Source organism: Oncorhynchus mykiss, chromosome 5 (assembly GCF_013265735.2).
Source record: "Oncorhynchus mykiss isolate Arlee chromosome 5, USDA_OmykA_1.1, whole genome shotgun sequence".
Taxonomy (NCBI): Eukaryota; Metazoa; Chordata; class Actinopteri; order Salmoniformes; family Salmonidae; genus Oncorhynchus; species Oncorhynchus mykiss.
Window position 1 is genome coordinate 41,544,910 of NC_048569.1, and position 14,813 is coordinate 41,559,722.

A 14,813-nucleotide genomic window follows, 5' to 3' on the forward strand; every position below is an offset into this window, starting at 1 on the left:
ACAATGATGAAACTGGCTCTCATGAGGACCGCCACAGGAAAGAAAGACCCAGAGTTACCTCTGCAGCAGAGGATAAGTTCATTAGAGTAAACTGCACCTCAGATTGCAGCCCAAATAAATGTTTCACAGAGTTCAAGTAACAAGACACATCTCAACATCAACTGTTCAGAGGAGACTGTGAATCAGGCTTTCATGGTCGACTTGCTGCAAAGAAACCACTAAAGGATGCCAATAAGAAGACTTGCTTGGGCTAAGAAACACGAACAATGGACATTAGACCAGTGCAAATCTGGACTGATTTTTTGGACTGATGAGTCCAAATTTGAGATTTTTGGTTCCAACCGCCATGTCTTTGTGAGACCCAGAAGGTGAACGGATGATCTCCGCATGTGTTTCCCACCGTGAAGCATGGAGGAGGTATGATGCTGTGGAAGTGCTATGCTGGTGACAGTCTGAATTTATTTAGAATTCAAGGCACACTTAACCAGTTTGGCTACCACAGCATTCTGCAGCGTTATGCCATCCCTTCTGGTTTGCGCTTCTGTATTCCATGTCTTATTTCAAAGTTTGTCTTTTATTATTCTACAATGTAGAAAATAGTCAAATAAAGAAAAACCCTTGAATGAGTAGGTGTGTCAACTTTTGACTGGTACTTTAATTTGGCTGTGATGGCGGGTGGGGATACATGTGCAGTTGCTAGATCACTCTGGTGCAGCATGAAATCTAAGTTGATACATTTGTATAATTTCATCACCTGGTATAACCAATCGCATAGGCCAGTCTGAGTATGCTTTGCAAGTTTGATGTCACGCAGCCTGAGTGACCGAGAGGAAAAATATAGCACAGGTTTGCGACAGACATGCTTGCAGCTTTATAGTAAAGTTACAAGCATGTCTGTAGAAGACCCATTACCACACCTACCTTTTTTTGTTCTTCCTGCGTGATTTCGCCTGTATTTTATATCGCGGGCAGTACAGCTAATCCCAGGTTGTTAATTACTGGTTTGATAGACAATTCAGTCATGTTTGCTAGCTAGCCAGCAATCTGCTTACTTGACAGTAGGTCTAGGCAAATTTGATTTGCACAGGAATAAAGGAGAAGGGTCTGCTAGTCATGAGACGTGTTCCAAAGGTAGGATTAGTATAGGCCTAATGTAAGCCTAAACTATACTGACTAAAAATATAAGCGCACCATGTAAAGTGTTTTTTTTTTTCTTTTTTCATCAACTGAAATAAAAGATCCCGATTTTGTTTAGTGAGGATTTTTCCTTTACCAAAATAATCCACCCAAGAAGCTGATTAAACAGTATGGTCATTACACAGGTGAACCTGTGTTGGGGACAATAAAAAGCCACTCTAAAATGTGCGGTTTTGTCACACAACGCAATGCTACAGAGGTCTCCAGTTGAGGGAGCGTACAATTGGCAGGAATGTCCACCGGCGCTGTTGCCAGATAATTTAATGCTAATTTCTCATCAGCCGCCTCAACGTCATTTTAGAGAATTTGGCAGTGCGTCCAACTGGCCTCAACTGTAGACCACATGTAACCACGCCAGCCCAGGAGCTTCACATCTGGCTTCTTCACCTGCTGGATTTTCTGAGACCAGCCACCCGGACAGATGGTGAAACTGTCAGTTTGCACAACCAAAATAATTTATGCAAGAACTGTCAAACCAAATCAGGGAAGCTCATCTGCGTGCTCGTCGTCTGACTGCAGTTCGGCGTCGTAACCGACTTCAGAAGGAAAATTCTCACCTTCTCCAGTTTGTGCTCTTTGAGGATGTGTCCCAGTTTAAACTATACCGGGCAGATGGCAGACAGCATGTACTGCGTCGTGTGGGCGAGTGGTTTGCTGACGTCAACGTTGTGAACAGAGAGCCCCACTGCCACCATGGGGCAAGTCATAAGCTACAGACAATGAACACAATTGCATTTTATTGATGGCAATTTTATTGCACAGAGATACCATGACGAGATCCTGAGGCCCATTGTCGTGCCGTTGCAATCACCATGTTGGCACATAATGCACGGCCCCATGTTGCAAAGGATCTGTACACAATTCCTGGAAGCTGGAAATGTACCAGTTCTTCCGTGGCCTGCATACTCACCAAATATGTCATCAGTTGAGCATGTTTTGGATGCTCTGGGTCAATGTCTACGACTGCGTGTTTCAGTTTCCACCAATATCCAGCAACTTCGCACAGCTATTGAAGAGTGGGACAACATTCCATAGGCCACAATCAACACCCTAATCAACTATGCGAAGGAAATGTCGTGCTGCATGAGGCAAATGGTGGTCACACCAGATACTGACTGATTTTTCTGATCCACGACACTACTTTTATGTATCTGTGAGCAACAGATGCATATCTGTATTCCCAGTCATGTGAAATCCATAGATTTAGGTTCTAATGAATTTATTTCAATTGACAAATTTTCAGAATATGCGCTGTAACTCACTAAAATCTTTGAAATTGTTGCGTTTTTATTTTTGTTCTGTATTTCTGGTGCGCCTTAATTTCTTTTTGACATTTGGGCGAGAGCAGTGTGTTTGTGTGAGAGGGAGACTGAGTGTCTGTCGAATGAAGAGTAAAGAAGGGTTCATGCAGTGTTTTCCCCTTATTGCCACAATGACATGCAGATCGTTATGTATAATCCTCCAGCCAAATCACAGGTAGGCCTTTGCAAATATGAGCAAATCAGCGATTCTTTGCACTATTCTATTATACAGTGTGAAGTTAATTCAATATGTGTTGTATTGTGTGACTATCAGTGACAGAATTTTAGTGTGGCAAATGCACATAACGTTGAAAAAATGGGAACAAGCGTCCGGGGAATCGCGATACAACTCGGTATCGTGATACTTGGTATCATATCAATAGTCAAATGTTCGTATCGTGACAACACTACTTAAAGTACATTTCTTTTTGTACGTTTTTCCAGTGGAAATTGTTAAAGGTAGTCCTTAATGCTGAGTCTCGGCATCATTCTGTTATTGTGGAATTGCCCATCCCTATTTTGAGCCAGGGGAATTTGCATTCTCCTGCTTGATACTGGGGATTCTTTCATAGTGTCTATTATCCACACTTGAATGACTCAAACTGACTTAACCTTTCTGGTGTGTGGCTGTGGTCTTACTTTCTTCTGACGTGATCTGGTCTTCATCCTGTTCTCTGGCAGAGATCCGTCATGGGTTGATCGGAGTGGGTCTGATCAATGTGGAGGACCGATCAGGGATTCTGTCTCTGGACAAAGGTGAGACTGGCTCGAACTTTAAGCTTTGTCAGATTACAATAGGAAGTCTAAGATTGTATGCTTCTTGCTGTACATAACACTTCCTCTCCCCTTCCCAGACTACAACAACATAGGGAAGTTCCTGAACCGTATCCTAGGGATGGCAGTGCAGGAGCAGAACGCTCTGTTCCAGTACTTCTCTGACACTCTGGCAGCTGTCATACAGAACGCCAAGAAGAACGGACGCTACGACATGGGCATCCTGGGTAAGACAGGAGAGGAACTTTTTTTTCTTATTTTTTCTGTTAAATCAGATGAATGAGGGACTCTACTGGGAATGAGGGACTCTACTGGGAATGAGGGACTCTACTGGGAATGAGGGACTCTACTGGGAATGAGGGACTCTACTGGGAATGACACCTGCAGTGTTATACAACTGAATGGTGTGTATCTTGTCTTGTAGACCTGGGTTCTGGGGATGAGAAGGTGAAGAAGATTGAAGCCAAGAAGTTCCTGACCCCAGGCTACTCCACCTCAGGACATGTGGAGCTCTATACGGTACGACTGACCGTTGTTTTTCCCACTAGGCGACAACAGAAACTGATTTAACCTGGAATTCTTATCTTAAAGATACAATGGACTGGTAGCCATTTTCCATGTTGTAAATACTGTCTCTATTGTCTGCCAGGTGAGTGTGGAGAGAGGCATGTCCTGGGAGGATGCCACCCATGCCTGGGCCGAGCAGAGTGGACCAGATGATGGCTTCTATGTACAGGTACCAAAAGACCAACAATACTTTTAATGTCTTCTCAACTGAGTTTGGCAAACTCTACATACATCGGGGATCATCAACTAGATTCAGCCACGGGAAGATTTATTTTTTTCTTGAAATGCTGGTTAGGTGGCCGGAACGTAATTTGAAATTTGTAGGGCTTCCTGAGTGCCTCAGCAGTCTAAAGCACTGCATCGCAGTGTTGCGGTCGCACTACAGACTAGGGTCCGATCCCACACAACCGGCTGTGACTGCGAGTCCCATAGGGCGGCGCACAATTGGCCCAGCGTCGCCCGGGTTAGGCAAGGGTTTGGCCGGGGGGGGCGCGGTGCGCTTTACTTGGCTCATTGTGCTCTAGCGACTCTTTATGGCGTGCCGAGCGCCTGCAGGCTGACACCGGTCGTCAGGTGAATGGTGTTTCCTCTGACACATTGGTGCAGCTTGCTTCTGGGTTAAGTGAGTGGGTGTTAAGAAGCGCAGCTTGGCGGGTCATGTTTCGGAGGACGCATGACTTGACCTTCGCCTTTCCCGAGCATGTTGGGGCGTTGCAGCGATGAGACAAGATCGTAATCATGAAATTGGAGAGTAAAAAGGGGGTATACAAATTGTAGACTGCGAATTGGACGCAAGAAGCCCAAACTAATATAATATTTGACGAAAGCATAATCATTTCAAACCTTGCTTACTTTTGTATATTTGTTTTGTGCCATAAAATGTATCTAAGAACATTGTAAAACAAAAAAACTCTAGTTGTAACACTGCTGTATTTTGCTGATTCCTAGATAAGGAACAACAAGAAGACAGCCATCTTGGTGCAGGAGGTGAACAGTAAGAAGAGGCTGTTCCTGGTCTATAGACCTAATACGGGAAAACAGCTTAAACTGGAAGCCTACACTGACATCAAGAAGAAGTGTAAAAAGGTGCTCTCAGATGATGCCAAACAGCACTGGATTGACCAGTACAAGTCTTCAGCTGAGATCTGCGCTCATGCATACTGGTAGGTGCTGTTTCTCCAATGACTGGAGTTGTAGTGGTGGTTTTGGCAGAGTCATCAAGTTCACTATCCGGCTTTAAGCTTTACTAGTATAGTGGTATGAACTAGTCAAGAAAGAGGTGAATCGTGTGTTTATAAACCGTTTCTCCTCCCTCCAGGCGTGGTAACTGTAAGAAGGCGTCAGTGGGTCTGCAGTGTGAGGTGGGTCTGCGCTGCAGGACGTACTATGTGCTGTGTGGCTCTGTGCTCAGCGTGTGGACCAAGGTGGAGGGGGTCCTGGCCTCCGTCAGCGGAACTAATGTCAAGATGCAAATCGTCCGCCTCAGAACAGAGGACGGGCAGAGGATCGTGGGTAAGTTGATGCTGGAAGTCTTTGAAGAGTTTTGGGCAGAATATTTTATTTTGCGCTTTTGAAAATGTTCCCTTTAATGTGATCTACCGAAGTAGAAGCTGCTCCCTCTCCTCCCCAACAAGTTACATTTTAAATGAACAGTTAAAATGAGGTTGAACTATGTGGACGCTAGCGAATATGATTATATCTTTCCGCCTCTTGTGTCCAGGCCTGATCATTCCAGCGAACTGCGTCTCTCCTCTGACCAACATCCTGTCATCATCTGACCAGTCTCAGCAACTGGCTGTTCAGCAGCAGCAGAAGTGGCAGCAGCTGCACCCTCAGAGCCTCAGCCACGTACACAACACATAGCATGGGTTCATCACCCAGTCTGACCTGATGGGCTCCGACCCCATCTCTGCCTCTAAGCCCTGGGTTCTTGACCCGACCTGATGGGATACGACCATATTTCTATCTGGATCTCCACCTCCGCACTGTGGCACGACAGCAGCAGCACCACCACCCCCACCCCCCTTCTCCCTAGCTCCTTCTCCGTTCCTCCTGAGGAACCTGAGGTGCTGCGAGCGCTGAGTTGTGGTTCTCCCTGTAGCTTAACCGCAGTGGCAGTGTTAAGATTTCAGGGTTTATGTCCAAAGAAGAGACTGTCTCGCTCGAGGAGTTGGCTTGACTACTATTATTCCTCTGAGATTCAGAGCTGAAGATTTAGAAGAGGCTGTGGTGATAAAGGGGGGAGAGGACGCATGTCAGTGGAGAAGAGAGGCATAATTATAACGCCTGACTGTGTTTCTGTTTTCTTTCCTCCCCCTCTAAGCTCTGTGTAAATGTGCCCTGTGCTTTCTGTTGGTGACTTGTTCCTACCACTGCCTTCTGTACTGAAAGCTGGGGTGGGCATCACCTAGGTTTTTGTTTTCTTCTGGTGACCGGTCAGTGCTCAGGGGTTCGTTAAGCTTTAGTGACCCTTTTTTTGTTTTTCAAGCCAACTGACATTTTCTAATCGGTCTACCTGAGATGCATGACACATCAACTGCTTTCTTGCCTCATTTTAGTAATTACTCTCATGACTCAAGTCTTAAAATGCCACCCTATTCCCTAGATAGCGCACTACCTGTACGTTGTGCACCATATAGCTAATTGGGTGTTATTTCATTGACTAACAAGTGTATCAAACATGGGTGTATCCCGTAAACCTGCAGTTGTTTTTACAGCTTGACTATTAAGAACTGTGACCGTGTATGGTTTAAAATACCTGTTTATTTTCCTAAATTAATTCCTCTGCATTCAAAAGATTTCCGGGAACGGGCTGTTTTAATATGTGGCGTCAGATTCAACATCTTGTACTGTCAAACTCTACGGCAAACTACAGCAGATAACAATCCTGGAGTGGTATTATACAACTGTACTGTGAAGGTCATAGATCTTGTTTGTCGATACAAGCTGTTTAATACTGCTACAGTAAAAGTTAGTATTCAAGAAAGAGTTTGTTGCTGAATTCCAAACTGACCACTTGCTGCTTTCTACCTCCTGTATGTGCTGGTGTGGATTGGATAGGTGTATCCAATGTGGTAACGATAGCACCTTGGAGGGTGAGGTGGATCTCATTAGCATATTCACTCATATCTATCTGATCCTTTAGATATCCATGAAGTACCTAGGAATCAGTGGCTTTGGGGGTTGGGCACTTGTTCCTTCACTGATTCTGAACTGGAACTTAACCTCCATTCTCCACCAGTCAGCAACATTACTGCTTGGCCCCTGGTCATTTTACATCTGATTTCACTTGAGACATGATGCACAGGGGGGGGGGCTGAAGAATTTCTAAAGGCTTTTCTTGGTTTGGAGTGCTGTAAGAAGTTATGACGGTCAGCCTGTTGAGTTTAGGATACTCCTTTTGGTATACCAATGTGTATATTGTCATATCTGGAAATAAGACGTTTTTTGCTTACATAGTCGTTTGTTAAACACTTGGACAGTGTTTCATCCTTGCACGAGTTGCACTTCGGACTGATTTGTACAAATAATCTGTATTAAATGATTTAACTGAGTGCAAGATTTCTACCTCTTGCATATGACCAATAAATCCAAGGAGAAAGTTTGAATCCAGTTTCACTTTTTTATTTTTTATTCCTGATATTTGTATATATTGTTAAACTTTTTATGTGCTGTATGTACTCTGTAGTCATAAAATGATTTTGAGCTATTAATGAAAGAAGCATATTATAAATGCCTAAGACATGTTTGTTAAAGCATCATCACTCTGTGCCAATGATGTCACCACTACTTTTTTTGTGTTTAGAGCTCAGGCCATCACTTGGTGTCTGTACTTTCCCACAACTTCCTATAGATAATGACGCTGAAAGTTATGATTGGGGCATAGAACGTGGCCGCTGCCGGTCCACCAATGGTCAAGACTGACCGCGTCATCTCGAATTGGAGAGGCGTTACATCGTGTCAGCACGGGCCAAATAACAGCGTGGTCAAGAGGACGGGAGAAAGTTCAGAAGAGGGGCTTCCAGTGCGCACATGCCTTGTAGTGGAGATGTCTGCTGTTAATAATTAGAGCAGAGGGGCATTCTGGGAGGGGAAAGTGTGAACAATGGATGCATTCCCCAGACAAAGACGGGTTATCTTAAATGTAGTTTGTTTTCTGTTTCATATCCTCTTCCGTTCTGCTGTGGTGGTCTACTACCAATTGGTGTTGCCGAGCAAAAGCAATACTGTTGCATGAGTCACCATCTGAGGAACAGTTTAACTGGCTGCGTCTATATAGGTTAGACTTTACACACACTATCACATGTAGGCGCTTTTATAGGCAAATTATATTGTTGTAAACCTTTGACAATTTGGTTTTCCGGAGTAATGTAATTGAGACGAATTAATAAATGTTCAAGAAGTTCATGAAATAGTTGCATGGTCCGTCCATTACACTTGAAATTCGACTAAAATGTAAGTTCCACGTGGTCCAGAGAAATAGCAACAAAGTTGCTCATGTGTTCTGTGGAGCAGGAGGATTTACAGTGCATTTCAATAAAAAGAAGGGGGGGGGGGGGGGGGGGGGGGGGGGGGGGGGGGGGGGATCAACGTGAATTATTACTTAAAGTAATTTTAAATATAACATTTAGGAATATTTTAAAATGTACTGAAATCTGTTTGAAACATTTTAGGGCAGATTATCCCAAATTGACTATTGTGGTGATAGAATATGTGCATTGTGGGTGTCAATATAAAGTGACGGCCATATTTGCCGGGTGCCGTTGCTGTAAACAAAAAGTGAGACAGACGCTTCACCGAATTTCGGGTCAAATTTATTTCTTTAATTTACTATGTCTCTCGGAATGTCTTACAAACCCAATGTCCACCAGCACATTCCAGGAACTTCCGGGAACCAGGGTAAGGGAAAAATATCGGTTAAAATCCAACCATCCAACCGCTAAATCGAGTGTTAAAACCGGGGTTTCGGAGAATACCTGCAGAAAGACTGTAGTTTTTGTCCAGTTATATATATATAGGGTCAGATCCTGAGCGCTAGGCTAATTCATATCCGCCATTATTACTAATGTAAAAAAAAAGCCCCATCCTCATATGCATCGGCTAAACAAGGGCAGAGGTGTGAAATTCCTTGTTTCGAAAAATAATACCCGTTCTGTGTCCTATTCTGTCCTGGAGGGTATCGTTACATTGTGACAAAAATGTATCACTTTGGCTTCTTAAGTCAGCCCTTTTCCGCTTCCTCCATGATATTCTCTCGCGGAGCTGTTGATTGATCTGCTAGGGTATTATTTTATGACCCTTCGAGGACATCTAGTGTTAGACCACGCTTATTGCATTGGGAAGAACATGCCCACGACAGCTGTGGGCATTGTTGGCGATGTGAACATGCAATATGTAGAATTTGTATTAACTTATTTTCCTCCTGTTTTATACTATCTGCTTATCTGTAATATCATATTTGACCCTAGATGTGTTTGTATTTGTCTCTCAACAGTTGGAAACATCCTAGGAAACATCCAGTCTCCGTCTGCAGCCAACTTGGCCACTTTGCAGTCCTACAGGCCGCTGGTGAATGACGTTTACGCACCGCCCTCCTTGGGCTTTTCACAGGTACAGGAATTCACAGACCGAAAGACACCCACATTGCGTCTGCTACTTCTACAATGCAGGAAATAAAATTGCCATGTTATTAGAAATGAATTGTTACATCATATGTATCTCCCTTTGGTAATCTGTCTCTCTCCTGTCCCTGTGTGCAGGGATCCAGCGGCAACCAGGTGCCCCAGAGTAAGTATTCAGAGCTGCTGGCCATCATCGAGGAGCTGGGGAAGGAGATCCGTCCCACCTATGCCGGCAGCAAGAGCGCCATGGAGAGACTAAAACGAGGTAATGTGGAAATCTCTGTACTAATACAATACTTATATTGTGTGTTGAAACAAACTGCATATTCTAGACTATACAATAGTCAGCTTCCTAACTTGGTTAGAGAGTTATCAGTCAGTGAATGACTGTTCATTTTGGTGTGTCCTCTTCGCCAAAGGTATCATCCATGCCAGGGGACTGGTGCGGGAGTGCTTGGCAGAGACTGAGCGAAATGCCAGGTCCTAGCTACAGAAATATTACCCTCTCCTGCAGAAGAACCAACACCCAACACTCGCACTCACCATGTAAAAGACTGCTGCATGGCACATCCTCTAAAAATAGGAATACAAATTAAAAACGAGGGATGGTTAAAAAGGTCAAGAAATTGTTTCTGAAAGGTTAAAATTAGAGAAAGGGAGAGAGAGGGGACACCAGAATAGAATTCAGAATTAGAAGGATTTGTTTTTTCTTATGCCCCATTTTGGGGTCACAGTTTCCTGTCTTCATATTTATAACAAATAGTGATTTTTGCATGCAAATGTACAGGTCAACCATGGCCTTTGTTTAATTGTAGACATTGCATGGCTTGTACAGGGTTAGACTAGGAGATGAACTCTTTTTTTGATAGACTTTGGTCTGAATTCCAGACCCTTTTAACACATGGGTGAGCAAGTGAAGGACAGAAAAGTGCCAAATACGATGGTTCATTCATGTTGAGGTTCTTTTTTTGATATTAATGATAAATGCTCTTACTTATGTAGGAGTTAAGAACATACCGTAAACTCACTCCGCAGCTAGCTGGAATTGTCGCCGATGGGAGCCATCCAAGGTGTACCTTTTTGTATGGCTCAATAATCGGTTTGCACGTTTACAAGGAGGGCAGTCACGTGCGTTGAGAAGCAGATGATCACTGGTTCTAGCCCAGTACGGGGCAATCGGACAGTGGAGGAAGCTAAGCTGTTAGCAGCACACTGACCTCTGTTACACTTGCATCTTTGTATGTATTTATTACTCAGTGTAATAAAAATAATTTTCAATACAAATTATATTGTTTTGAAATGAATGTGAAAATGTGTTAAAATCATCCAAGTGGTCTCATAATCAATATTTTTCTCCTGAGAGTTAAGGTTCTATGTCCCCAGTTGAATAGATTAGAAGGTCAATATTGAGATAGTAGAACGTCTGTGTAAGGTTAAAGCTAGTCTTGGTTGAAAAGAGGGAATATGATGGAGATATCTGGGCAATAGTAGTACAGCAGACCCACTGATTTAGTCTTATCTACAGTGATTCATTCCTTGAACATTGCGTAACCCCTACAGCAAGACTAAAACAAGCACTATTTGAACTGTTGACGAACAAGTACATGATGTAGTCTAGGATAATGGGTCCGAGAGACATTTGAGTATTTACCATAAATACGGGATTTAACTAGGTAAGACACATTCAATAGCTATCAATGTTACAATTGCAGACTGGGTTGGGGAGTAACTGATTACATGTAATCTGATATTTAATTTTTTACTAACTAATTGTAACAGTTTAACTTTAGTCCGTCACCCTCGCCCCTACCCGGGCTCAAACCAGGGACCCTCTGCACACATAAACAACTGTCACCCATCGCTCCACAAAAGCCGTGGCCCTTGCCGAGCACGGGGAACCACTACTTTAAGGTCTCAGAGCAAGTAACGTCACCGATTGAAACGCTATTAGCGCGCACCACCGCTAACTAGCTAGCCATTTCACATCGGTTACATAATCAGTTACGTTACCAGCAAAAATATTGTAATCACATTAGATACTTTTGAAAAACTAGATGATTACTTATTGGATTACTTTTAAATTCAGAAAGGATGTTTGTCGGAAAAAAAATACATTGACACCTTTCCGTTTTCTCAATGACATTCAATTTATCATTGAAAAAAGGCCAAGTTTAAGTTTGTTCCATTTAAGCAATTATATGACCACAAGTCAGAGACCACTATGATGACACACCAAATGCATTTGATGGATCCTTTTTGTCTTCTAATGCCTCTTTAAAAAACATTTTTTATTTTGTTATATATCATATGGTACAACAGCTGATGAAACTAACACTGTAAAAGTGTGAACATTGATCAGTGTTATTTCCTGATAATACAGGGAAATACAATCTACGCAGGACCTTGTAATCAGCCGGTTTGCATGGGCGGGAGTTTCGGCTTTCCATGGTGACATCACCGTGCAGTAAATTGGTTAATCAACAAATAACAAAAAGAGTTACAAATCTAAACCAATAACTAGTTTTCTGTTTTTCCCTCCCCACTCAGACCACTCCCAGACAGTCTCAACATAATTCTTGCTAGAGAAATTGTTTTTTGCTAAAAAGTTATTTTTGTCCATTTTAATGAAAATCTATTACAGTTATGTACTTAATTGTTACCCAGAAATTATATAAAAACAGCTGTATTGAGCCTTTTGGCATGTGCAGACCAGCTGTCTGGGGTGTTTACGGACATATTCAACCTCTCCCTATCCCAGTCTGTTGTCCCTACTTGCTTCAAAATGTCCACCATTTTTCCTGTACCCAAGCAAGCTAAGGTATCGGAACTAAATGACTATCGCCCCGTAGCACTCACCTCTGTCATCATAAAGTGCTTTGAGAGGGTAGTCAAGGACCATATTACCTCCACCTTGCCCAACACCAAAGAAACACTACAATTTGCATACCTTACCAACATATCCACGGACGACGCAATCGCTGTTGCACTGCACACCGCCCTATCACACCTGGACAAGAGGAATACCTATGTGAGAATGCTTGCTCCTTGTGTAACTGGGTCCTAGATTTCCTGAAGGTCAAACCCAGGTGGTGAGAGTAGGAAACAACATCCATCACACTGACCCTCAACAAGGGGGTGACCCAGGGCTGTACGATCAGCCCTCTCCTGTACTCCCTGTTCACCCATGAATGCGTGGCTACGCACGACACCATCTCGATTTTCAGATGTACTGATGACAGCCTGTTTACCAACAACGATAAGACAGCCTACTGGGAGGAGGTTATAACGCTGGCGGACTGGTGCCAGGAAAATAACCTCTCACTTCACCTAAAAAAAAACCGCAAAGGAGTTGATCGTGGACAACAGGGGACAGAAGAGGGAGCACACCCCCATCAACGGGCACAGTGGAGAAGGTCAAAAGCTTAAAGTTCCTTGGCGTGCACATCACTGATGACCTGAAATGGTCCCACCACACCGACACTGTGGTGAAGAAGGCACAACAGCACCACTTCAACCTCAGGTGGCTGAAGAAATTTGGCAAGGCCCCAAGCCACTGTCTGTTCACTCTGCTACCATCTAGCAGACAGAGACTGTACAGGTGCAGAGCTGGGACAGAGACAGAAACCGTTTCTATCTCCAGGCATTCAGACTGTTGAACAGCCATCACTAGCTGACTACTTGCCAGTTCATCTGCCCTGCAACATCTTGGAACAATGTCAAAGTAACTAGTGGAGATGTGAAAGTTGTTTATACTTTGGCTAAAACCTAGCTTTTATATTCGTTTATTTAGCTATACAAGCAAGTTAAAACTGCACACCTCTGAGAGCAAGCTATCTAGACCACTTGACAGCTAATTATGCTAGCTAGCTAAATCAAGGGGAGGGGAAACAGCAGTACATAAAATAGCCTATGCGGTGACGTTCAATGAATGTGCGGGGGAAAATCTTCCCAGCGTGAAATAGTTCCCAATCGTTATGATTGTGACTCCATGTTGTGGATTTTCCTCACTACAAGAAAATGTTAAATAATTGCACGTGCGTCTCTTTATGTGGATGTCTCTCTCACACCCTCCCTGCTGTGTATGTATATACTGTATTCTCGAAATAGCTAATATAGCTACTACTGTACATATCATTTTCTTTCCAAATTATATACTGTCTGTACACACCACGTATTTATATTCGGACATGTGCTCCCTCCTATCTTCATTGGATTGTTAATTGGACTCGTTCTCTCATTTGTAGATTATTTGTATTGTGTTTGATATTCTACTGCACTGTTGGATCTAGTAACATACCGATTTCACGAGTTTGGATAATCTCAAAATCACGTTACGGATTATCATTTGGACAGGTAACTAACTAGTAACTGTAACGGATTACATTTAGAAAGTAACCTACCCCAAACCTGATTGCAGATAACAATTTAGCAATCGCATATTTGTTAGGTTGTAACAAAATTTTGTCTCCCGCGTGTTAAATTGAATCGCTCTACCCCTGCAGCGAATGAATAATTTCCTACAAGTTCTACCAATCATGTACACTGCACTGTGCATCACAGCAAATCATAATGGCTGAATGAGAGAGACAGCCAATCAGATAACTCGTTTTCGATTTCATTCGGCCAATTAGACATTGCGTTATGTTTTGCCGTTGAACGTTATGCTGCAGCACTGCTAGCTAGCTAGCGTTAGCTGCAGTAGACTAGCTAGCTGGCTAGTATTGTTGAAGGTAAAATATGGGTGAAGTTACTTTACAAGTTAACTGGTAAGTTAAAGCGAGCTTTATTAAAAAATCTTATTAATCTACTTGACATATTAACTATGAATCGACTGTGTGCTTATTGAGCCTAATGAAGGCGCTAGTTTCAATAATTTTCAAGATGTAACATTACTCTTAGCTAGCTAACCGTAAACGTTGATGCTTGCAAACCTGTCAGTTAGCATGGTTAACCAACGTTAGCTAGCTAGCCAGCAGGATACAGCCAGCGGACAACTGGCCAGTCAATCAATAGCAAGATTAATACTGTAGTAACAAGTAGAAGGAGACTAGCTACGATATCCAGGTAGTTATATTTAGCTTGCAATGTAGTTAGATACGTCTGCTTGATGATCTCATATGTTTACTACTGGTATATGCCCCTGTCAGGTATATCTTGCAAGGCTTCTGCTATAATCTTATCCAGCAAGTGTATGCAAGTTACTATTTGAATGAAACTGCCCCAGTTAAAGTGAAAGTTTGATTACGGTCACCATCACCAAAGGGCCTAGCCACCTGCTTGTATTTCATCTCACATCATAGTCCTGGTCCATGTCTGTACTCTGGAGTTTAAAGGGACTGTTCACAATGAAAAG

At 43.0% G+C, this 14,813-nt stretch overlaps 2 protein-coding genes across 16 annotated transcripts in view; both read left to right on the plus strand.

Moving 5' to 3' along the window:
- The window catches only part of sbno1 (strawberry notch homolog 1 (Drosophila)), a 33,438-nt gene extending 22,691 nt beyond the window's left edge, over window positions 1-10,747 (plus strand). For 5 of the 9 annotated variants that reach the window (XM_036977532.1, XM_036977534.1, XM_036977535.1 and 2 more), the window contains 9 exons: window positions 3,180-3,254; window positions 3,353-3,499; window positions 3,697-3,791; window positions 3,922-4,008; window positions 4,788-5,002; window positions 5,158-5,351; window positions 9,334-9,449; window positions 9,599-9,725; window positions 9,880-10,747. In XM_036977532.1, the coding sequence (XP_036833427.1) occupies window positions 3,180-3,254; window positions 3,353-3,499; window positions 3,697-3,791; window positions 3,922-4,008; window positions 4,788-5,002; window positions 5,158-5,351; window positions 9,334-9,449; window positions 9,599-9,725; window positions 9,880-9,947 (1,124 nt within the window). In that variant the 3' untranslated portion in view covers window positions 9,948-10,747. Of the gene's footprint in view, window positions 1-3,179; window positions 3,255-3,352; window positions 3,500-3,696; window positions 3,792-3,921; window positions 4,009-4,787; window positions 5,003-5,157; window positions 5,352-5,559; window positions 8,119-8,566; window positions 8,739-9,333; window positions 9,450-9,598; window positions 9,726-9,879 lie in introns of those variants that run through there. The other 4 variants (XM_036977537.1, XM_021602918.2, XM_036977538.1 and 1 more) reach the window with 3 other exon arrangements.
- Window positions 10,748-13,050: 2,303 nt separating this feature from the next.
- Window positions 13,051-14,813, plus strand: part of LOC110523851 (M-phase phosphoprotein 9) — a 34,184-nt gene continuing 32,421 nt past the window's right edge. For 2 of the 7 annotated variants that reach the window (XM_036977539.1, XM_036977541.1), the window contains exon 1: window positions 13,388-13,539. In XM_036977539.1, the coding sequence (XP_036833434.1) occupies window positions 13,507-13,539 (33 nt within the window). In that variant the 5' untranslated portion in view covers window positions 13,388-13,506. Of the gene's footprint in view, window positions 13,182-13,387; window positions 13,540-13,692; window positions 13,814-14,006; window positions 14,227-14,340; window position 14,813 lie in introns of those variants that run through there. The other 5 variants (XM_036977543.1, XM_036977540.1, XM_036977544.1 and 2 more) reach the window with 5 other exon arrangements.